At 40.8% G+C, this 24,374-nt stretch overlaps 1 protein-coding gene across 1 annotated transcript in view; it reads left to right on the top strand.

The window, feature by feature from the left end:
* The window catches only part of LOC133356486 (uncharacterized), an 82,124-nt gene extending 58,358 nt beyond the window's left edge, over positions 1 to 23,766 (top strand). Inside the window, exons 19-23 of the mRNA XM_061574017.1 lie at positions 2,746 to 2,796; positions 8,848 to 8,889; positions 11,276 to 11,302; positions 16,618 to 17,041; positions 20,505 to 23,766. Of these exons, the coding sequence (XP_061430001.1) occupies positions 2,746 to 2,796; positions 8,848 to 8,889; positions 11,276 to 11,302; positions 16,618 to 16,983 (486 nt within the window). The 3' untranslated portion in view covers positions 16,984 to 17,041; positions 20,505 to 23,766. The remainder of the gene's footprint in view (positions 1 to 2,745; positions 2,797 to 8,847; positions 8,890 to 11,275; positions 11,303 to 16,617; positions 17,042 to 20,504) is intronic.
* The last annotated feature ends 608 nt before the right edge of the window (positions 23,767 to 24,374 follow it).

Genomic DNA, 24,374 nt, shown 5'->3' with positions numbered 1-24,374 from the left:
TGTTGAGAGGAACTGCACTACTTTATGTATCGACCCATCAGTCAGAAAGCTAGAAATCAAAGCTTGTAGATTATAGTGGATGCCAAATTATGGTAGTTTTGCAGGTATCATGTGGTGTTAGTGGAGCCGGTATGGGCTGAATGTAAATTAACCACAAGTATAATTGTGAATGAAATTAATGACCATTGATTGGACCCATAGTTACGTCAGTGCTCAGTAGGCCGCGCCCACTAGTAGAGTAATCAATTCAGGGTACAGGGCACCTATTCAGATTCTGGTGGACACTGTACAGTACAGGGGTTGAGCAGTGAGGTGGTGTGGATTGGGGTTGATTGGTGTGCATCTGGTCATAATTACAGATGCACGAATGCTCCTCAGAAGAACTCTTCGAAATAAAAACTTGCAGTTACACAACCCTCTGGTCTCCCTTAGTGATGGAGTCATCCGATTCTCAGGAGGGCAGAACACAACACAGAGTATGCACGTATCGCCTCCGAACTCATCTATTATTGTTGTTGTTTTTTACTTATTAACTGGCCTGTCCCCTCGTAATGAACATGGGAGGAGAGGGATAGGCTTGGCTGGTTACATTAGACATTAACTAATGTTTTAGAAATGTCAAGGGCAATCATCGTAGACTCCAAAATGTTCAAGGCTTAAGCTCCGAGCTTGGATGCAAATCTTATTTGTTGCATCTGACAGAAGGAATTAATTTAGGTAGTCTTTTTTCTGTCATCGCGAGTGGAATTTGCTGCCATATTGGAGCCAAAACGATTACCCTTATCTTTTATAAAAAAAAATAATAGACCCAGATTCAACCCTAATAGGAGCAAATTAAGTTTTCCGGTATTTTTAAAAAAAATAGCTTTGGCACTCAACCTGAATGGATGAAGGTCCACTGGACAGGAAGCCAGTTTCTTGCAAGCAAACTTTACCAAGTCGAGTTTTGCTTGACGGACGTTTACATTCATCCCTTGTAGCCATGTACATGGCAAGAGATGAGATACATTGACACTAACTCGTTAATTACGTATTTATAAGAGACTGTTGGTAGGAAATTAAGGTTACACCATAGTGGATGGTTAATTTCCCTAAAAGTGCTGAAATTATGATTAAGGTTAACATATCGACTGGAATAATAGCCGAAAGTGGTTGTTCACCAAGGATACGTGTTCATAACACCTTAAGGCCATGCACCAAACCATGATCATGTGACGCTCAGAGCCTCCCACAAAGGATCTACACCTATTTAGTTCAGAGTACTTTTGAGGACACCGATGGTAAGATGGGACACTTGAAAGTTTCACCCCTGTGTACCATCCTGTTTGTTTATTCGTGATGGAGGGGAGCGATCATGGTCTGGTTTATAACTGATTTTACAACTGGAGGTTGCTACTTCGATGACGGTAGCAGTGTCCTGTGGAACAATCACAACATTCCTCTTTCCTCTCAACTTTTCACAATTTGAGCCAATAAAATAATAGACTGGGAAGTATGAATGATATGGAGGGAGCTATGAACCTGCCCCTGGTCAGAGAATTTAAAAGGAAATGCATAATTTCAAATTGTGTGATGCCCAAATGTGAAATGTAACCCTTCTTGGGACTCGCCAACACAGAAAGGTCCTTGTGACCAATGATACCCCATATTTACCACTTTCATATCTGCATTAGTGATGGTGATTAACTTCAATGTCAGAGATCATGATGTCATCACTGCCAAAGCCAATGATGGGACCACACCACATGGCTTACTTATCCTGTCTTGCCATGAAATTCCAAGCATACGTCACAGCCACTTATGCTCAAATGTCAATCTTTTTTTCGTCTGATGTAAATTCCAGCTCTCAGATCCATGCAGTGCTACAGATAGCACTCGCACCTCAAATGCCCTTTTCTTAACACTCAAACTTACCTCTCTTCTCGAAGTGGTTTCCATAGCCCGTCAAAGACCTGCCCTGCTGGAGCAATACCCTCTTGACCGCCTTTTCACAGCCTCCAGGATTATGGACATTATTGTCTATACATACAGTGTCCTCTACTCCCCCAGCCTTCTCTCTTCTTATTACTTGTGATCCTACTATAGGAGCCCCGTTTCTTACTACCGCCATTAACTCTGTCTTCGGAAACTTTAGACCTCACCTCAATGCCCGGACTCAGTGCCTCAGACTGCCAACAGCTGCACAGCTGCAGCCAAAGCCCGAGCAAAATCTGCAGCATCTGTTTACTCCAGATCCTGCACATTTATATTATCTTTATTGATGCATGGGTATACTGCTGTGCTAACATTCAGGATTTTGGTGATTACATCGTCAAGCATTACATGAAAAAATGTAGGAGAAAACTACATCCTTGACAAACACTGGTCCTTACATCATGCCACCTAAATGTCTACACACAGGCCTGAACCCAATATACAGGTTTAGAAGCAGCCAGCTTATCTTAGCTGGGATAGGGATATCCTTCCCATACTCCCAACTCTTCTCTATGAGCTGTCTTACTGTAAAGAAATTGTCCCTACAGACTCTACTTCATCTTAAACCACAAAGATTTGCCATTTAGATATTTTCCTATCTAATTAAGATCAAGTAAACTGTCGGATTAATAGTTTAATTTTCAAGATAAGTAAAATCTTATGTTACATATTTCTTGTGTTAAAATATATTACAAGTCATATTTAGTGAAAGTTTGACTAATAATATCCTTCATTCTATACATTGTTAATACACGCGATGTTTTCTTTCAGAAACTGGCTGGCATTTCAGCTGACAAAGCCTTGAAGGACGCTCTTGCTAAGGTATGGAGGTGAAGATGGAGGGAGTAGACACAAGTTATGGGATTGAACGTGGGTGTCGGAATTAGGAGTTTGGAGTGCATTTACATGTACTGATATTTTGCCCATCCACTGTTGGATGAGGGCTTCCCCACACCGTGTGGGTCATGGGGGTAATTTGTTCGTACTTCACCATGCTGATCAGTGCGGGTTGGTGAGAGACGGGAGCATAAACATGGGAGCATAAAAATACAGTACAACAATGGATTGCTGCACTGCCCTCTGCCGTTCACAACATATACCCACAGCCTATAACATCTTGTGCCACAAACGTCACTTAAGTGATGTAAACTTTGGTAAAGACATGTAAACTTGGCTAGTGTACCATACGCTCTGCTGAAGACACCTAAACTTTATGAAAGTCACAAAATCCACGAAAGTGCATTAACTTACAGACTCACCATTCTTATAACTGATAATTAAATGTTACATGTATTGTTGTCAGGAATATGTGCGTTGCTTGTGAGACTTTATCAGTCCATATCGCCAGCAAAACCGAGATTGTGGTTTGAAACCGGGGAGCCACCCTTTAGTAATGGAAGCAATACGTTCAGAAAATTGATGGCCTCAGCCTGGTCACGAATCATCAATATCAACAACCATCATCTATCCCATTCGGGATGATGCCCTCCCCATGTGGCCACCATTCCTCATGATCATGTAATGCCATATTTCTACTTGCTTTTACGCATGAGATCATCTTATCAGTCCATAACTATGATTTTAATCCTCACCGAAATTTTACCTTCTACTAATGACCACATGATGAAAAGATATAATTTGTCATGGTCACTATTTATATATATATAAAAGGAAAATGTGTGAATATGTGTCTGTTCGAAATGTTTAGCATACTTCCCAACATGCAACAAACTTGAAATTTGGCATGTGGTAGTTTCCAGACTGTACACCATGCAAAAAATATAAAAATACACTTTTGTATATATTTTTTTTGGGGGGGGACGCAATAATGGATAAATTTTGCACGCCAAGTGAGCTGTGACATCACATCTGTGATGTCACCCGCATGCGGAAGCATTATGCAGTGTGCCTGCTGCAGTCACGCATCCCCCCCCCAACCCTTCGCGAGTAAAGTGCCATACAAATGTGTTGCAGGTCTAAGGCGTTCTTTGCGCGAAGAGCAGCATTGCTTTATTATTTGAGTTGTTTACTGTCGTACGCACCCTGAAAGTTGTGTCTGTCTGCAGCAAGCGCGTGTATGTTTACCTATGGACGTGCGCGCGTTTGTGTGTGGGGGGAGCGGTAGTGTAGTGGTTAGCGCGCTGCGCTATGAACCCGGCGACCCGAGTTCGATTCCCGCTCACGGCCACCACCGGGTGACGATTATTTGAACCGATCCTGGGCCTCCCCTAGGTCGACTCAGCCTCAAACGAGTAACCGGTGTGGTGTGTGAACATCGCCACTGGGGAGACAAAGGCGGCCGGGCGTGGTGAATCCAAGTTCCGGGCGAAGCCGGGTAGTAAGACTAGTTAACAATATGTAGCAGATATAAATCTAATAACGTAATGTATCCAGCATTAATTAATTTCTTTAGAACCACTTTTTGGTTTAGTTTGTTGTCCTTCCCTCGCACCTCCAATTAGCACGATTGGCTATGTTTCGTGCAAAAGACATTCAACATACATAGATGCAATTTAAAAAGCATGCCTGCACATTACGTACCACTGTGTGTACTATGTCTAACTAAACTGTGGTTTGCGAGCCGTGTTTGATTCCCAGGCAATGCAAGTGCAGCTTGATAGCTATTCCAATTTACAGGTGACCCCCAACTTACGACGGCTCAACTTGCAACCCCCCGCTGTTACGACTTTTCTTATAGTAATTAAGACCCCCACGGTAACGACCAAAACTCGTATCTACGACCGCCTAACGGACTGCTACCAACGCCAAGTCGATTAGCGAAAAATCTGCTCATGTCATGCGCAGACTTGTCGATATGCGTATGTACAGGACAGCCCGTCAGTCTGCAGCTATGCCTAGAGCGAACGCAGCGTCACTTTCGCAACACTCTTCACTTTTCGTAAATTTTCTTCAAAATTTTTTAAATGTTCGCCTTTCACTACACCTGAGAAGAGGAAATGTGATGTACGTGCAGAAAAGTACTTAAGAATTTTCAAATGTGTTTGTTTTTACTTAATAATTTTTTCTAAAAGTTATGTTAAATTCCAATAAATGTTTGTTAGAGTTACTTTCACTTATTTTCGTGGGCAATTTTGATATTTTAATGGTATGTAATGGGTTTCCAAGAACGGAATCCCAATGTATATAACATTGCACCTTTGAGAAATAAGGGTTCTACTTACGACGGCTCGACTTGCGACCGTCGTTCAGGAACCAATTATGTTGTAGGCGTGGGGGTCGCCTGTAACATTCTTTGATACACGAAACATCTGTGCATGCGGAAGTGGCCCTGCAGTGAAGCCAGACATACGTACTCATGGGGCGCTTCCGCAAATTCCTAAATTCAAATGAGGAATTTGGCGTTCGATTGAGTAACCTTTTGCTTTTCCCTAGCGACATCATTCTAATTGACAAATCTCTAGTGACTTTCTGGGATGACGGTATCATGCTAATTAAGGAGAAATTCCAGGTGTGTATTTATCGATGCTGTATGAAGTCACGTGTAATACTAGTAAAATGGTCTCGTGAAAATTTAGAGAACTGTACAAGGCCGATCCAGCTACTAAATATTGTAACTTTTTGAGGTTCATATGGTGGCTTTCTGCTTTAGAGAGTTTGTAACACTGCATGTGTCTTGTGGATCACAGTCATATCAACATTTAGTTACGCAGCTCATATAATTCAAGAAATAGAACAGCCCTTAAAAACAACTGCAGCTTAAAGTAGGATTTGAATAAAGCGAGGAAGTCAACAGAGCCAACTTTCAGTAGAAGTGAATTCCACAGCCTGGAGGCCACACGAGAAAAATCCCAGTCACCCTTCGTACAGAGATCTGCCCTCGGAACACACAACAGACACAACTCAGAAGACCAAAGTACTCTTGCTGGAACATATTGGCGAAAAAGAGCTCGTGTATGTGAGGCATCAGAATCATCTTGAACTCTACCTAAAACCAGACTGGCAGCCAATGGTTAGATGCCAGCCTTTAAAAGTTGGTGGGGACCCAACAAGCAACACCTCCATCTTATCACCATTTAGCTGAATAAACTTATTTTTCATCCAAGCCTTGATATTCATGAGGGAATCTGACAGACTAGAAGTAGATGTTTAAAGGGAAGATTTAACGTGAATGTAAATTTGAATTTTATCAACATAACTATAGAAGCTGAGAGTGAATTAACATAAAATATGGCCAAGTGGGGTCATATAGAGTAAAAGCTCTGTTAACCAGCACTGGCATAGACGGCAACACATATCTTCCTTCACGTATCTGTAAAAATTCGGACAACCACCTGGAATTTTGCCATGTGCTTATAGATCTGTTGTTTATGGAAACTTCAGGATGCTGCCAATTGGTGGTGCGAGAGGCAGCCTGTGCTTACAGTACTGTATGACTCTATACTGTACTATAAATGGCCCCACTGCTTCTATACAATCAACTTAGAATGCTCTTCAACAGACTGATGAGAATCTGTAAAAAGAGTGTATTATTTCCTATATCATAGTTTAAATGTAGGCTTAGTTTGTTTAACCATGAATATTCTGCAGATGTAGATGCCACTGGTTCGTTATGTTCTGCTTGTGTTTACTCTCTACCCTCTTGAAAAACTTATCAAGAGAGATCTGCACAGTTGCTCTCGGTTTCTCTTAATCAATCAGCTTGTAACAGGCAATAGCATCATGTTTGTGAAAAGCACAGATAATGCCAGAGTGAACCGCACAGCGATAACACAAAAAGAGACAATGGCGGCGGCCCAGGCAGAAATGCTGGGAATGCTGGGTAATGACACCGAACAACCACCGCCATCTATTGCGCGGTGGTTGAACTTACCACTCTCGGTCCGACCATGCAACTGGACATTTACGGACAGGTTTGTTCGTATCTCTGAAAGTTCATAAGTTGAGTGTTCGTAAGTCCTTGTATATACAAAACAGTGGACCGATGACTGAACCCTGAGGCACACCAAAGGGAACAGAACGTGTCTCAGAATTTTGCCCTTCAAGTCTGACAAACTGCTCTCTAACGGAGAGGTAGGAAGTGAACCAGTGTAAGGCAATACCATAAACCCCCATGATCGATAGTGTCAAAGGCAGCACTCAAGTCCAAAAGGACGATAATGTTAAACAGGACTGCATCTGCAGCAACCAACACATCATTCACAACCGTCACCATGGCTATTTCCGAACTGTAAGCAGGCTTGAAAATGGACTCAAAGGGATCCGGAGGGTCACATATGAGCAAGTGATGTTGGGGTTGCATGGCGACTGCATGCTCGAGGACCTTGGAGAGACAATGTAGATTTGAAATGGGGCAATAATTACTGGGGACTGCAGAATCAAGGTCAGGCTTATTAAACAAAGAGGTAATAGCACATTTAAAGAGTAAAGGGACAGTACCAGAAGGGAGTGAATTATTAATAAGATTAGTGATGAACACTGCGAAACAAGAAGGTGCAAGTGATGCAAGTGGAAGGAAAGAGATCAAGAGGAAGGCAGAAGAAGAGGTGGGGCAATGTGGTGCGATCGGACATGGTGACCCGAGAAGCAGAAAGAGAGATGGTGCAGGACAGGGCAGCGTGGAGAAGGTTGGCAAGGACAGCGGACCCCACATGAGTGGGACAAATGCGTGGAAGAAGAAGACTGCAGGAGATGGCACGGTAGCACGAAAGCTGAGAATGAAAAGGATCCAGAGGATAGTAAGTGGGCCCGGATCTAGCTACCAGTGATGCAACTTCAGACAAGGACATTTCTGAACATTCAGATAAATATAAATCATAATCGGGGTGGGAACAGTTGGTAAGGTAGTAGGAGGAAGATATTGAATGGAAAGATGGATTGTGTAGATTTAAAAAAAAACTGAAGAAACTGGCGAACTTGTAATTTATTTCTCGAAATAAAAATTTTAAAATGAAGAAACATGAAAATTTGAAAAAAGTTTCTTTAAGGTTTTCCAGGCATTAGCTATAGCAGCTGAAAGATAGCTCGTACAAGGAAGAGCCAGTGCGTTTCTGTAGTTATCTAAATATTGCTTGAAAATGTAATGGATGGTAAAAATAGTTTGTGTCCAACTTCACTCAGCCCAGCAAGCAGTCACATTCAGCGGACGTAACTCGTCTGTGTACCAGTGTGAGTTTAACAGCCGAGATCCAGCATGACTTTAGGGGATGTAGGATGTCCAGCATCCCCTGAAGATGCCCTGGACCGAGCCAAATGGAAAAGACAATGCCGAAAAGCGGACCCTGCGCCACAGCGGGAACACCGCTAGGAAGAAGAAGGATGTCCAGCATACAGTTTAATGTAATATTACATATTTTAACTGTTGTCTCCCAGGAAGTACGATTTAAATCTGATTTATGAGGAAAACATGTCTGAAGTGATTGATTTGAGACTGCAAAAACTAATCTGGTGCTTAAAAACAGGAGTAGTTGAAGGAACCAAAAATTCAAACAGCACCACCAAATGATCGGACACACCAGGTCAACAATGGATAGGTTAGGGGTGCCAGGTGGCGAGATGTTATCTCCCTACAGGAGGTTGTGAGTTCGATCCCATCCCTGATGTCTGTATATTTTGAGTTTGTATGTTCTCCCTGTGGTCACGTGGATTTTTCTTCGGTTCCTCCACATTTTCCCTCCACATTTAGAAACATGCATTTAGAGTATTCTTTGGTTATTTCAGTAAAGTCACGTAGATAGAAATTATAATAATAATAAAAGTAAATAAAATAAAAACTACGACGTTTCGATCACAACACAAGCCATCGTCTCTTTTTTTTCCTGAAGACGATCGCTTGTGTTGATGGTGAGGTGAGCAGTTAAAGCGTGACTTGCCTGATGGATCTTGCCTGATGACTTGCCTGACGGATCTTTGCAGACGGCCTCTCTCTCTGAAAGCCTGGAGGAGCCTCCTCGCCCGGTAAGTGGCGTTCAGCCTCTGTTGTGCAAACTCCCAAGTATTCTCAGCACTGCATCTGATGCACCACAGCCTATAACAAACAAAGCAACTGTATTCCCTCTCTTTAACTATAGATCCAACATTTCCACTTCAGGTATTTGTTCACGTGAGTGTAATTTAAACATTGTTTGTTTTAATACAAATTTGTATATCCTTTACATTTGTTAAATAAATACATTTAGGATAAGTAAATGGATTTTAAAGAGATAATACGCATGATAACTTATATCCAGTTACAGACAATTGTACTGAGGAGGCTTACTGTGAAGCATGCATTCAGTACACTGACACCAGACAGTCTGGTAAGAACACACTTCCATTTTCTGATTGCTCGAATTTATTTAGTGGCTGTAACCAACCAAGACCACATTTGAATAATTAATGCAACCAAGGCTGTGATGGCTCCAAGTCTCCATTCTGCACCTTCTCCTCTCACCCACACGGCCCCAACAAAGCAGCCCCCCCAAGCCAAGCAGGAGACCAAGGAAGAGGTCTTGTCAACTCAGGCTATGAAAGCTAAAAAAACAAGGAATTGCAAAAAGAACCCATATACATAACATATTTAAATGAAATACCTGTGAAAATTAACTTGCAGCTGATGCCAGCAGCGTCCTTCATTCCATCAGAGCCATGTCCCTCCCTGTGGCGATGATGTCGTTAATAATAGTACTTGTCATCTGACTGGGAATGAGATTCCTTTTGACACACTACTGTGTTTTATTTATAGATATTGTGACTCCAGTCTGAGGGCCACACGTACACATGTATTCTGTATGAGCAGACTGCACAAGGCAAATAAAAAACACATAGACAGGTGTATTTATTGTAATATTATGCTTGCTAATCTAGGTAAGCCTCACTTAACACTCTTATTCAGGAGGGTCCTGCAAAGTATTCATATTCGGGGCAATGATTGCTGTGTATAATCCCAACTCAGTGTTAACCAGGTTTTGCCATTTGAGGTTAGTGAGTGCAGCTGGTAGAAGTGTGGTATCTCTCACATTAAATTAAGGTGGGTGCATCTAGAGTTGGTATAGTTGTTAGCGCGCTGCACTATGAACCCGACACTATGAACCAGGCGACCCGAGTTCGATTTCCGCTCACGGTCAACATCAGAGGTGATTATCTGAACCGATCCTGGGCCTCCCCTAGGTAGACTCAGCCTTTATAGGTGCTCGCTAACAGCACTTGCCCCAACAGTTTGTTAAGGCTATAGGGGGATCTTTGTCTTTGTTTGGTAATGAGGCGGTGTTATGTAGATACGAGTGTGAAGGTTTGTGTTCTGGTGTGTGGTGCTTGGGCGGTGGTGGCGCATTGCTCTGTCGTGAAACTCCCTTCCCGTGGGCGTCGAGGTCGGGGTGGGAGGGGCACAGGGGCTGCATTATTTGTGCACCTGTTGACTTTTCCGTGAGTCTTTTGTTCGCACACTTCGGCATTGAATTTTATGAATAAAAATTACATGCCGAAATAATTTTCTTAATTAAGGATTTCAGTGGCCGGTGCTGCTGAGGATTCATGAACAATCAGCGGAGATGGAGATCAGTTGTAAAATGTTGATTAAAGTCACCTGATTGATCATAAAACTCTTCACTATGTAGACTGCATGTTTTTCTATCTCAATCAAGCTGCTTAAGTTGTGGTTGTCTCTCCTGGCGGCTTGCCTGAACCAGTGGTGGACATTCCACATGCCTATGATGAGGACAGTCCCTCCATAACATAGCCACTCGTGAATACACACAAAGTGGTACCAATTGTATTGACCACAGAACGTTGATAGACGGAGTTGACCATCTGACCTTGATTTGAAATCACAAACCTGTGCACGTGGTTTGGGTATTCATCCGCAGTGCCGCCCGGCCAGTAATGTATATAGAAACGTGTGCAGTATTTGCTGGGCCTATGTGCTGTGTCCCTTGCACTGGCGATGACTGTGAGCCTGCTGTGGTGAAACGCTTTCTTTAACGCAGATTGTCATGTATCGTCCCTGGAGTATTGTCATGGCAATGTCTGTTCCTGCCTATTCCTTTGGAGGAGACATGAGTATCATTTTACTGGTGCCGCCACAATTGATATTACTGCTCCTAGATTAGGTTTTTGAAATCACAAAATTTAGATGTAAATACTATGGTTATATTTCTATTAACAGTGAATTTGTTACTTTTATTGCTGTATTAACAATCCTAATAATATTTAAAACTTTAAATCTGAGTGAAATTATTTGTGATAGATATGAGTGATATCTCCATGACATGAACTTTGAAATGGTATTTTAACATGATATGGCAGTTTAAGTGTAATATTACATATTGTGAACATGTTGCTAAAGTTGTACCTATTTTTCTTGTAGACACCAGATGTTACTGCAGAAATGGAGGTAAGTGTGTCTGCACAGCAGGGGGTGAGTGACAAGCCCTCACCTGCTGCAGCAGGGAAGCTGCCCATCTGGCACACATGCAGGCAGGATCGTCTCATTCCCACAGTAGGCACAGTGTTGTAGGCACTTCCACTTCAACAAAGGCAGTATTAATGTTGTGAATGAAGATGGTGGTACAGCACACACAGCTCGCACGTCTGCTCCACTGCAGTAAGAGTCCACGCAACTATGATGTTACAGATGCTGCATTCTGTGAAAGGAAGAGTGAGTTCATGTTCTGGTACCGGCTTGTCTTGAGATAATAGAAATGTAAAACAGTATTACTTACATGCGAGGACCAACACTTACATTGGCAATGCTAATTTCAAATACAAAACACAGCAACTGACTTTAATCATTAGCATTTATAATGCATTTAAATACGTCCACACAAATATGTTGGACCATGAGGGGCATATAAATTATGACGCATTCCAGTTTTGGTTGTGTTGAAGACGGAGGGAGGAATGTTTTACATTCAAAAGAGGAGAGTGTTATTTGGGGGGGAGGCTGGAGCCATGGGGAGGTAAAGAAGACTCCGACAACACATTGGTGAGAATTACAACTCAGGATATCAGCATCAGTCTCCAATGGCAGAAGTAGAGAAAGGATGTAACCCTGAACCTGAACAATAGGAGATGGTCAGCCATGTGGATGACTGTGGGGAGGGAATGCCACACAGCAGGGGCAATCAAGAAGGATTCGCTAAGTGACCAGAGCCTGAGTGGAGATATCGGCAGTGGGCTTTGGTTGCTGGAGCTGAAGACTCGGGCACAAAGTTTAAGTGAGATGAGCTGGAGAAGTCATTAGAGCAACTCTACGGAGTATCTTAGCAACAGTCATGCATTGGTCTGAGGTAGTGCTATGGAAGCTGTGGAAGGATCTGATGTTGGACCGGTTGAGTTAGAATGAGGGATTTTGGGAAGACCATTGATCAGAGAGTTGCAATAACCTCGGTGAGAGATCACATTGGCATTGGAGTGGCAATAATGTGGTGCATGAGGTAGATGTTGGCTTTTTATTGGGTCTTCAGCAGCATATATTTAGTAATGAACCAACCATTAACACAAAAAGGTATGTATAACGTACAAAAAACACATTAACAAGTAAAAAGAACATGTTCAATCTGACAGTGCAGTTAATTCTGGAAGATATCAGTGATATCACCAAAAAAAATTTGTTTTGAATATATGTGGATCCCGATCTGTTTCTAGGCTTGCAATGCAAGAGAAAACATTCTAGACTGTAGACAATTTGAACATGTTCCAGTCACATTCTGGTCACTTCTCGTGCTTTCTGCAAGCGGCTTTATTGCCAGTGTGAACAAGAGTGGCGAAAGGGGGCATCCTTGCCTGGTGTCCCTACCTAATGGAAAACTTGAGATTAGTCCTTTGGTTATCACTGTGGCAGAGAGATTGGTATAAAGGAGCTTGCATTTATTCATGAATGTGGAAGGGATGCAAAAATTTTCATGACTCGAAAAATAAAGGCCCACTCAACCCTGTCAAATAAATGCCTTCTCTCCATCTAATGTTAGAGCATATGCCATAAGCTTTTCCCTGGTATCAATATCAATCGCATTTTGTAGGGTCCTGATATTGTCAGCCGAGTTCCTGTTTTTAACTAAACCTGTTTGTGCCTCTCCTATGATTAAGGGGAGGATTTTTTCAAGTCTGATTGGCAGCATGTTGGTGAGCAGTTTGTAATCCGAGTTCAGTAGGGAAAATTGGCCTGTAGTTTCCCACCAACTTGGATTGGGTACCGGGTTTGTAAAGTACCAAAATCCTGGATTCGTTCATGGAGACCGGGAAGCCCTCGAGGGTAAAAGCCGCTTTGATGGTTGCCAGTAGGTGTGTGGTGATAGGAGCCCCCACCGCCTTGTAGAGCTCGATGGGGAACCCTTCCGGGCGTGGAGCCTTGCCTGATGGAGATGATGCCAATGCATCGTTCAACTCCTGCTAACAAATGGGCCTCTCCAGCTCTCCTACCAGGGGGGCAGCCAGTCTAGGGAGGGAGATTTTGCAGAAGTGTCTATTTTCTCAGGTATAGGAGAGTCTGACATGTATAAGGCCTTGTAGAAGCCTTTAAAGTGGGAGTTTATTTCCTTGACATTCGTAAGAGGGCAACCCGTTGCATGATGGATGGAGGCTATGTGAATATGGTTCCGCCGAGATTTAACCATTCTCGCTAATATTTTTCTCGTGGAGGAGTCAAGAAAAATAAGTCTTGCTTTCATAACTTACAAGGTGGTTTGGTCATTAAGAATATTTTCCAGTTCTAATTTAGTAGAGTTTATTTACCTCATAGAGTTTTGGGATTGTGTGGCGACACTATCTTTTTGGCATTGGTGTTTCTAATTGTACGAGTTTTAATTAATTAGCCTCTCCATGAGGCTATGAGGGCGCCTCATTACCAAGGAGGTCATGGGGGGGGGTTACTCTGAGTTAACCACCATGAATTCTTCAATTTTTTTCCTGACCTCCATTATCTGCTCTTTGGCGAGTCGCCTCTTGTCCAGAGACCAAAAGTGTATTCTTCAGAGTTAAGAAGGAATTGGGCAAACACTGGGGTGTGGTCGAACAGTTGTAGATCAAATATTTTTTATCTTCGGGATTTGTGAGAGGAGGGGTTTGGAAACGAGGAAACCGTCGCTCTGGAGAGAGTAATGTAAGATGTTGGTGTAATCTCTTTAAGGATTCAGGGTTTTCCATGGTTCGGCTAGTCGGTACTGGGACATGATTTCTTGGAGGAGGTTCCACTGTAATATGGAGGAGTCTAACCTAGGGCGATGTGATTTATCTAAAGCAATACCAGGTTCCAGTCCTCTCCCACAATTTTCTCAATACTTTGTTCTACTCATGATGCAAAAAACAGTCTTGAATTAATGGGGCGTGGATGATATATATTTCGGTGTAATTTTTTGGGCCCTGAAATTTGCCTGCGATAAGCACTATTTTGCTTGTCGGTCCATCTTTTGGGAAGCATGGGAGAAACGTATTTTCTTTTTTTTTATCAGGATCGCTACTTTTTGATTTAAGGCTTTCGTGACTGCAGGGATTCATATTCTTGGTTCTTTCAGTAAAGTCACGTAGAAGGGAAACAATAAAATAATAAAAATATTAAACAAAATTCTCACGATGTTTCGACTGCAACACAAGCAATCATCATCAGGTGTGAAAACCACAGAAAGAAAATGTGAAAAAAGTGGCGTTTTTAAAAATAATGTTAGCACCACGGACAGCGATTTGGCAGTTGTTCAGATGGACGAGTCCATCTATGTTCGGAAAAGAAAACGGGGGAGAGGACTTTCAGACCGCATTGCATTCTCTTCCTCTCCCCCATTCTTTTTTCCGAACATATATGGACTCGTCCATCTGAACAACTGCCAAATCGCTGTCCGTGGTACTAACGTTAAGAAAATAAGCGGCACTTTTTTCAAATTTTCTTGCCATGGTTTTCACACCTGATGATCTTGTGTTTAATCAGGAACTCAAACACGTACGCCAAGCTCTTAAGGCTAATGGTTACTCCGACTACACAATCCGCAAAGCCATCACTCCAAACATCAAGAAGGATCCTGTTGAGGAGCCTTTCAAGACCATCACCTTACCCTACATTGCTGGGGTCACAAAAAAGATCTCCAAAATCCTGATTAAACACAAGATCCAGGTCCGATTCAACACAGTACACAAAATCCGTGATCTGGTACCGTCTGTAAAAGATGTGGTTCCAGACATACAGTACCCTGGCGTCTACAAACTAAGTTGCCTCTGTGGTAGCAGTTACATTGGGGAAACCAAACGACATGTCTCGGACCGCATCCGTGAACATAAAGCAGACCTGAAACACGGTAGGACAAACTCCTCAGCCGTGGCAGATCACTGTTACAACTCAGTGGGCTCACATGACATTGACTTCTCCAAGACAGAGGTTCTCTGCAAGCCATCTGGCTATCATGAGAGATTCGTTCATGAGGCGATCCACATATACAAACACAGAGACAATTTTAACCGAGAAGATGGATTCTGGCTGAGCAATCATTGGAAGGACGTAATAAACCATTTCGGATCTTAACTGATTGTGTTCACGTTTACGGTGACTTTCAGACCGCGTTTCCACTCACTGGCATTGTATTCTCCGCAGGGAATGGATTCTTTGCTCCGCTGCAAGTTTTCCCCCCACGACTCACCCATTGACACGACGGTCAATTGTACAGTGTATGATAACAAATAGTATAACATTTATATGCTTAATACAATGTACAAAGTAATATATAGTATCGTAATTGTATAGTAAACATATAGCAGTGTGATACACATTAGGGTGGGTAGAATAATACATAGTGTTATATTAAAATGTATAAGGTATAGGGTGGTTTATAGCAATACAGTATATAATTTAATGTTGGGTTTATCTATGGCAGTATATAGTACGGTGTATGCTCGTGTGATGTAAGAGAATAAAGTTTAGATGGAAGCATATTATATAATTTTTACGACGTAGAATTGTAATGTATTACTTGCTGTGAGTAACTCAGCTTATTGTAGAGTATAGTAAGTACACTGATGGTGCTATGCAGTTTATACTTCAGTTTTTTATGTAGTTTATACTTTAGTTTTCTACGTGGTTGTTTAGTAACTGCAGCTACATACTATTAACATTCCTTTCCTTTGTTAATGCTACTCCGTACACCCTCCCTTGGTGCTGCTGATCCTGCATAATGCATGGGCATAATATGACTTTGAAACCCCCCCGCCCACCTCCTACGCATTTCCCACGAATATGCTAAATTCCTCTTCATATGCACATTCTTTTTTGTTAAGGCGCTCTTCTTGCACCTCCAACCCAGCGTATATATAAGCTCCTAGCTTGGTAGTGTCTCATTCTTCACCTGAAGACGGCTGCTTGCGTTGTAGCCGAAACGTCGTGAGAATTATTTTATTATGTTTTATTTTTATTATTTTACTACTTCCCTTCTACGTGACTTTACCGAAAGAACCAAGAAGAACTAAATGTACCTTTGAGTTTGTCAATTATTTTAATGGTTCATGCATTGCTATGAAGAATTCAGTACAGTGTGTGGTTTCAATGTGTGCATTAGTGAAGCAGGGCAAGGCCATGCTGTGCTGCAATCCACACTCCATTTAAAATGTCCCTAATGTTTTATAATCTGTGTGGTTAAGCGGATTCCTGCAAAACTTTAAAGAAAACACAGCAGAGGTAATCAATTACATACAGCACTCGTATCTCATATTCTTGTTTCATTTGTCCAACAGATGTTTCATTTGATGCTGATGCAGCACATGCAACAGACGCTTTTTGAACGACTGGTGGAGGGACCACGAAGGGAGATGATGCAGCAACAGAGGGAATTGATGGAGATGTCGCCACTGCAAATATTGTTGCAGAGGCAGAAACCTCCACAGATGTCCTTACTGCAGAGTTTGCTGCAACAAAGAGCGATGCAACAGAGAGAGATGCTACAGAGAGCGATGCAACAAAGAGAGATGCAACAGAGAGAGATGCAACGGAGAGAGATGCAACAGAGAGAGGTGCAACAAAGAGAGGTGCAACAAAGAGAGGTGCAACAAAGAGAGGCGCAACAGAGAGAGATACAACAGAGAGAGATGCAACAGAGATAGGTGCAACAGAGAGAGGTGCAACGGGAGGTGCAACGAAGGGCAGAGCAAGAACGGCAAGGTATACCCTTTTGCGCCTTTCTTAAATACAAATACTTAAGTTAACACATTCTGTAGGATTGCTTCTAATTAATCTACGTAATTCCTTGCTTCATGTTATTAAGATCATCGGGCTGGGTGGTGCTTTTGGTCAAGGGGCAACTTAGCCCTTCTCTTGTTGATAAGTCAACAGTGATTCTCCAAGAGAGAGATGGTTCCCCACCATAAGAATGTGGAAATTCCACCATGGGCTCAAGACTGCCATTGGAGATATAAAATTTCATGATATGAAATTTAGACATGCCTATCTACATGCCAGAAAACTACATTTAAGATATACACAATGAAGAGGAGGTGTGGCAGTATATGTGAACAATTACCTACCTTTCGATACAACTTACTACTCTATCTGACCCGGGCTCTTTTGAATGTATCGTGCGAATAATTTATTCTCCAGGTAACCACAATTGTCCTCTGATGTGTTGTGATACACAACCGAATAGCAAAATAACATCAATATCGATATAAAAGTGTTACCCATTCCAAAGAGTGAACTATTGATCATAGGGAATCTAAATTTTAATTGGCTAAACCCACTACATGACGAATTACACTTTACAACCAATCTAAATCAACTGATTACTTCAACCACTTGACCCAAAATAAAAACGATCCGGACCTTTATACATACCTGATATTCTACTAACAAATTCACCCAGTATTTTGTCAAAAGTGGGAGCCTTAGGTAACCATCTAAGTGATCATGCTGTTATCTTTGGCATTCATCATACAAAAATAACTAAAACACCTAAAAAAACATGATAAAACGATTATTTCAACATTTAGATATTCAAGGATTTATACATGACACTCAATTTTTACTGGGAAATGGTGAGCAAAATTCCAGTTTTTGAAAGTGCTTGGACATATTTCAGAAACATTTTATAAAAAGAATTGACAAACATGCCACCTTAAAAAAGTTCATGAAAGGGATGATCTTTCACCATGGTTTGATCCATACATTTCATAATGAATGAACATTCGATATATATATCCTGGAATAATGTAAAACATCAAATAACCTCCCTGATTGCATTACCTATAGATCACTAAGAAATATTTGTACTTGACCAAATAAGAAACACTACATTTTCATGCTATTTTCAGACTATTCCTAATTCACAAAAAAAATCCAAGACTCTTCTGGCAAACATTCAATTACGTTGAAAACAAAGGAAAGCAAAATGTTCTACCAAAAAAACTCGATTCGATGGTAAAAAACTGCTCACAAAACAAGACATTGTCAATGGACTTAATTTTGGATCAGCAGGACATATCTTTGACAAGACACACCAGAGTAAAATGTCTCCAAATACACCACCATTCACATCACTCACTTCTTCCTCTTCACGCACCAACCCTAAAAATGCGAGTGAAAGTCATCGTCCCTACTTTTTGTTTAGTCCCATATCTGAACTGGATTTACTGCATAAGCTACCATCATTTAAGACATCGTCATCCACGGGAGAAGACGAGTTTCATGCATTTGCACTTGTGGCTGTGACAGATGTCATCTATAAACCCCTCACTCTAATTTCAACCACTCACTCACCGAAGGTACATTTCCACTAGATTGGAAATATGTTCTTATTCGTCCAGTATATAAACACTGCTCAGAAGAAGATCCTAATAATTATAGAACCATTCTCTATTCTATCACCAGTTACTAAAATATTCTAAAAAATACTTACATCACGAATAAAGTTCGACCTAAAAAGTCACAATCTCCTGCATAGTAAACGGTCTGGTTTTCGAGAGAATTACTGCACCACCACAGCAATGATGGATTTATTATTTTTTCTCTGGAGTAACTGGAATAAAGGCCACTACTGCTGTGCACTATTCCTTGACTTGTCAAAAGTAGTTTACACTGTTAAGTATGAGATTCCACTCACAAGACTTGGTCAACTAACATTTTTAAAACAGTATAATAAAATGGTTTCAGAGTTACCTCTTAGACTGTTCTCAAAAGGTACGTAGTTATAACATCTCTTCCACAAATATTAAAATCACAAAAGGTGTTCCACAGGTTTCGTGCAGGGTCTAATTTTGCTCCTTATACTTCAATAATCTTTCACTCAACTTAAATCACTCACAATGAAATATCTTTGCTAATGACACTGTCATGCTAATGTAGCCGATCCGCCCTGTCCCCTCTCCTCCCATCGTGGATCATTGTGAGGCGGGACAGGTCGGCTAAATCGACAGCAACAACAATAAACATAATAAAGTTAGGAGACAATGAGTAGTGACTGCGTTGTGTTCTGTCCTTCAGATAAGTGGTCGACTCCACAACAGCTGAGCACCAGGCGTTTGTGATACGGCAAAAATTTATTTCAAAACTTCTGTTCATTAGAGCAATTGTGCATCTGCAATAATGACCTGACACACTCTCCACGTCACAACAATGTAGCTGAATTCCTTGGTCCAGAAGTTAGCCCAAATCTCAATTATTATAACAGCCACTTATCATATGTAACAACATTTAACATTCATAATACTGCATTAACGAGATTATGTACTTATGCAATTAATAATGAATACATTTTTACATCAAATTATATTAACAATATGTAAATTAGAGAAATGTATTTAGCTAGGATAGCCAGACGGACTTTTTTTAGGAGAGTCGTTCAATGTTTTTTTATTTTAATATGGTTTCAGGCAAGAATGACGATTGTTTATTAAACGGTATATAAACATGTATATTATTATATTGATGTAAAAGTTATTTCTGTATCTTATACATTATTCTAAGAATATGAAAATTGTATTAAAGCTAAGTATGTGGTGCTGCAATTGCTTGCTCAAGCCACTGCTGGTGGAATCTCAATTGACCGGACTTGTTTGAAGAGGTAGACTTACCCACACTTTACCCCACCTCACTCAGCCTGCCAATCGACTAACTGCAGTGGTGAACCCAGTTATGCTGCTGGGTATAATATCGTTTTTTAAATATATAATTTGAACAAATTATATCGGATCTCACACGCATGATTTGGTGCATGTGTTAGCAGAGCAACAGAGTTTAATTGATAAGGCGATGCGTTTCGTGAATCTGATTTCTGGCCCACATGCTGACTTGCTACTAAGACAGCCTATACAATTAGTTGTCATGATCAAATTAATCAAACAATGTTTTGTTATAGGTTTACTAATCAAACTACTAAACTGTGGGTTTTCTGTGAATATTCTGGCCCTTGCCATAGGAATGTGGACATTTGTACACGATATCGGTTTGCACTGCCCCAATAATGATGCTGAAATAAGTCGGCCTTCTCGTAATGTCAGAAGATGGGAAGGCCTTGATGACTGGTCATTGATGTCTACAAGAGCACCAGCAGAGACTGTATATATGCATCATTTCAGCATAACAGCCTCTCTTGCCATGTATGAGTAATTGTTTTTGCATTTATCTCTTTCAGCTCAAGAGAAGGCAAAGAAGTCTGACAGCAACTGCTCTATTCAATAACATGGAATAATTAAGTACTGTAACTATTGGTAAACCCTTGATTGTGTTGATGTTGAAAGATTGCAATGACATCTAAAGAGATTTGACATAATAGCATACATTTTACTGTGCTTTGATAATTGTAAAAATGTAGTTAAATCACAACAAATTTGAAGATGTAGTTAAATTGTTTATACAGTCGATTCTCGATTATCCCCGCTAATGAGGACGGCCGCGGATAGATCAAAATTGCGGATAAGTATCAATTTTACGCGGATACTTATGCCAAAACTCACGAATATAGGTATAAAATTTGAAGTTAGGATGTTTTATGGAACTGCTGTCTTCCAACTTACGTTTAGTAGCCAGTTTCTGATTTAAAGAAAAACAACGCTTCCATTTATCTGCCATCGCACAGTTTAGTAAATGAAAACTCACTAAATAAATGATCGGATAAATCAGTAAAAATTAAGCACAACTGAAGATTTTGATTGTTACTGTTTCAATTTAGAACGAATAGTAAGGGTCGACCGATCAATGCGCGTGATAACACTTTCCTGCCATCAATAAAACTCTGGCTACTGTTGTAAAGATATGAAAATATTGTACTGTAAAGGCGATCGCTTGGATTTCTGATTAACCCGAACACATATTTGTTCGGTTTAAGCACATTTCCAAGAATAACAAAGAACAATTTGTTCTTTGGTGATTAATTTTGGCTTAAGGGAACATCCATGAGTTATTAATGTCAAAATCACAGGTGCACAATCCAAATCTAGAAACCGCATGCGGATAATCGAGTCTACTGTATTGCCATGATTGCATTGTATTTAGAGAGCACGCATTCATTTAGTGTCCAAATAAAGTAGGATCCTTCCCGTCTAATTATCCCACGTGGACTGCTCTGAGATATTTCTATCTTGCCCAGCTGCACCAGTCCAGCTACGAATCTCCCATTACTTGAATAATCAAATTACTCTACCGACATCAAGAAATCAATTACTGCACTGATTGTCGATTCGATTACTCGTCTAATTGTATAACACGAAACTAGTTTTAAAAAGTCTCACCTCTGTTCTCACGTATACTGCTGGACGGGACGTGATTGGCAGAGGCTTGATGACTTCATCGGCATCAACAGCCATGTTACGCTCGGCGAAGCTTGTCTGGGGTTTGCCGCCTTCGGGAGACCAGATGTCGGGGCGGTGGCTATTTTTTATAGAAGAGAAACTGAATTCATAGCCAAATTCTCTCATCTCTATTCTGCAGCAGTGCATTTAGCTTGGATCATAGCACTGGAACTGGGTTAAAAGCCTCACTGAGTGGGACTTAAAATAGATACGAGTACCAATCTGTTAGAGATTACTGTAGCTGTCCAAGCAAGATTTACAAAAGACCACTCTTCAGAAAATAGTGATCTTAACTCATTTAGTTTGCAATCTGAAAATACGGCATTGGAATATTTACATACACAAAAATAAAATATGCATTTGAGAATTAATTGAATAAAGTAAATATTTAAGAGGGATGCATTACAACCCCTTTTTTAATTCTCGTTCAGTTTCTCACCGATATGTTCCATGTTGACGCACTGCACTTAAAAATTGCATCCAAAGTTCAAACGGATTTACAGTTTCTACAAAGGAATGTGTACCAACATAGACCCAAGGGACTTATTTTCACTTGTGTTTGTACAGTGAGCTTACTCCGTAGTGCACAGTCGTAAGAACTCTAGATTCATCAGACAGGCCTGGTTCTCCAGACCGCTGCCACAAAGTGGCGCTCATTCTATCGACGCCGGCAGGTCAACTGGCCATCATCGCCTCTTAGCGCTGATGTTAATTCCCATTCGGAAAATGTTTTTGGATGCAGTTTGTATCGTGTTTGAGTGGCTGTCTAAACAAAACACCTGTGTCCCCAAGGTATAGTGATGGCCTTTGAATGTATGACCTTTTAACACGGGAAGGCCTATTGATCTATGCAGAAAGATGATGTATTCACTAGCAAGTCTAGCCGAGCATGCAACCTTCTGACGAAAAACTGTATGGGAATATATTGTTAAAGAAAACATATTTTACTTAATGGGTTTGTTAGATTTTTTTTCTTAAAAATTAAGGTACATTTTAACTATATTAATCTTCGCATATTTTAAGTAACAGATGAACCAAACTATATGCATATGACGTTCCTGGTAATGTGTTTTGGGAGACATGAACACAAGGAAATGGCCATGGTTAACTTTCCCCGTGTGTGCAATAGCAGGGCCAATCACATTAATGTGCACACTGCTTCCAGCATCAGTCACTTGCATTCCCGTCTCAATGTCTGTCTCAATACATTAATAATTTCACTATGCTGACCATTCAGAGGTTGGGCAACAAGAATAGTGGTTAAAAGTTATCACAACTTCATCACAGATGGGTTGCAAGTTATAGTGTGACATAGGCATTCTTTTCACGTTTGGGGTCAGGCATATTAATGAAACGGGTGGCTACATTCCTGACCTAAACTTGATTATTCCTTCAAAAATCAATGGACAGGTTATGTTAGATGCTGTGAAGGACACCATGCCCGATGGAGAGCTCACTTATACTCTACACTCGGTTATATATGCTTGTGATTGAAAAACATGTATACGTATAGCACTATATTGTAGAATGTAAGACTAAGAATGTGATAGGAATCACCTAATGTGGCAATATATTCAATGTAATTTCTGAAATTAAATGTAAAACATGTTCACGTACTATATTTTAATGCTACTCAAAGCACCATTCTCTCTTTAACCGATATCCTCTTGAGACGCAACGCATTGTGAGCAGCCTAGAAAGGCTCTGCAGGGTCGCACAGTCGTGGCATCGCACCCGAGATGAGCGGACACACTCAGCTCCACTCACTGGGGCCACTAACAGTAGGCGTTGTTTACATTAGTTCTACGATATTTGGACAAGATTTAATTTTAGTCAATAACAGATGCTCCACTGTTTCATAAAAGATAGGTTCTTCAACAAAATGTGTAGAGCAATAAATACCAAGAGGCATAGTGCATATAGCGTGCATTGTCTAGGGCTCTTCTATAATGTCAAGTGTCAAAGTTCATATTTTCACCAGGTGATTCATATTTTTAGCAAGTGTTGTATAGAGCTCAAGACCGGTACAATCGGCTCAATCAGTGACACAGTTCTCAAATCACGACCTCTGCACAATTATTACTACTTATGTATGTGGGTGAATACTATGGGGAATATATTTACGATGTAATGGTGTTCATTTACCAATACCTGAAATAAATTCTTGTAAAAATTTTGTTTGATTGTATATGAATTGTTTCCTGCAACCCCAAAGTCAGATTTCACCGTACAACTACGATTAAAGACCCTTTCATCCAATGCTCTAAAGCTATGATTTTTACAAATCCTTCATCTACTACTACTACAGAGCACCACCCTTGAAAATGCCTGCATAACCACCATATATACAATCATTCACTTTGTATGTATGTTGAACTTCTTTTGAACTGTACGTAGCCAACCGTGCTAATTAGAGTAAACCCAAACAACCTCCTATGAACACGAGATGGAGTCCAGTAAAAACTTGGTTTTCTCGACATTTCATCTCAACTGTACCTGAATTGGTCACTGTCCAATTAGTTGCCTGTGTCTCTGGTCATGACACTGTATTGAGATAATTACAACTTAATAAACAGGACCCTGCAGGGTGGGCTGGTAGGAACGAATAACCAAAGAATATAAACATAATGTATTATTACACTTGTTTAGCCAGGAAAGCCCCACTGAGTCAAAAGGTTTTTGTAGGGTCCTGCCAAGTGTTTGCAGTAGGGGGC

Source organism: Lethenteron reissneri, chromosome 54, assembly GCF_015708825.2.
Source record: "Lethenteron reissneri isolate LAM-NWPU_2019-01 chromosome 54, ASM1570882v1, whole genome shotgun sequence".
Lineage (NCBI taxonomy): Eukaryota > Metazoa > Chordata > Hyperoartia > Petromyzontiformes > Petromyzontidae > Lethenteron > Lethenteron reissneri.
The sequence above is the reverse complement of the archived record's forward strand: the minus strand, read 5'-3'. Positions and strand labels throughout refer to the sequence as shown.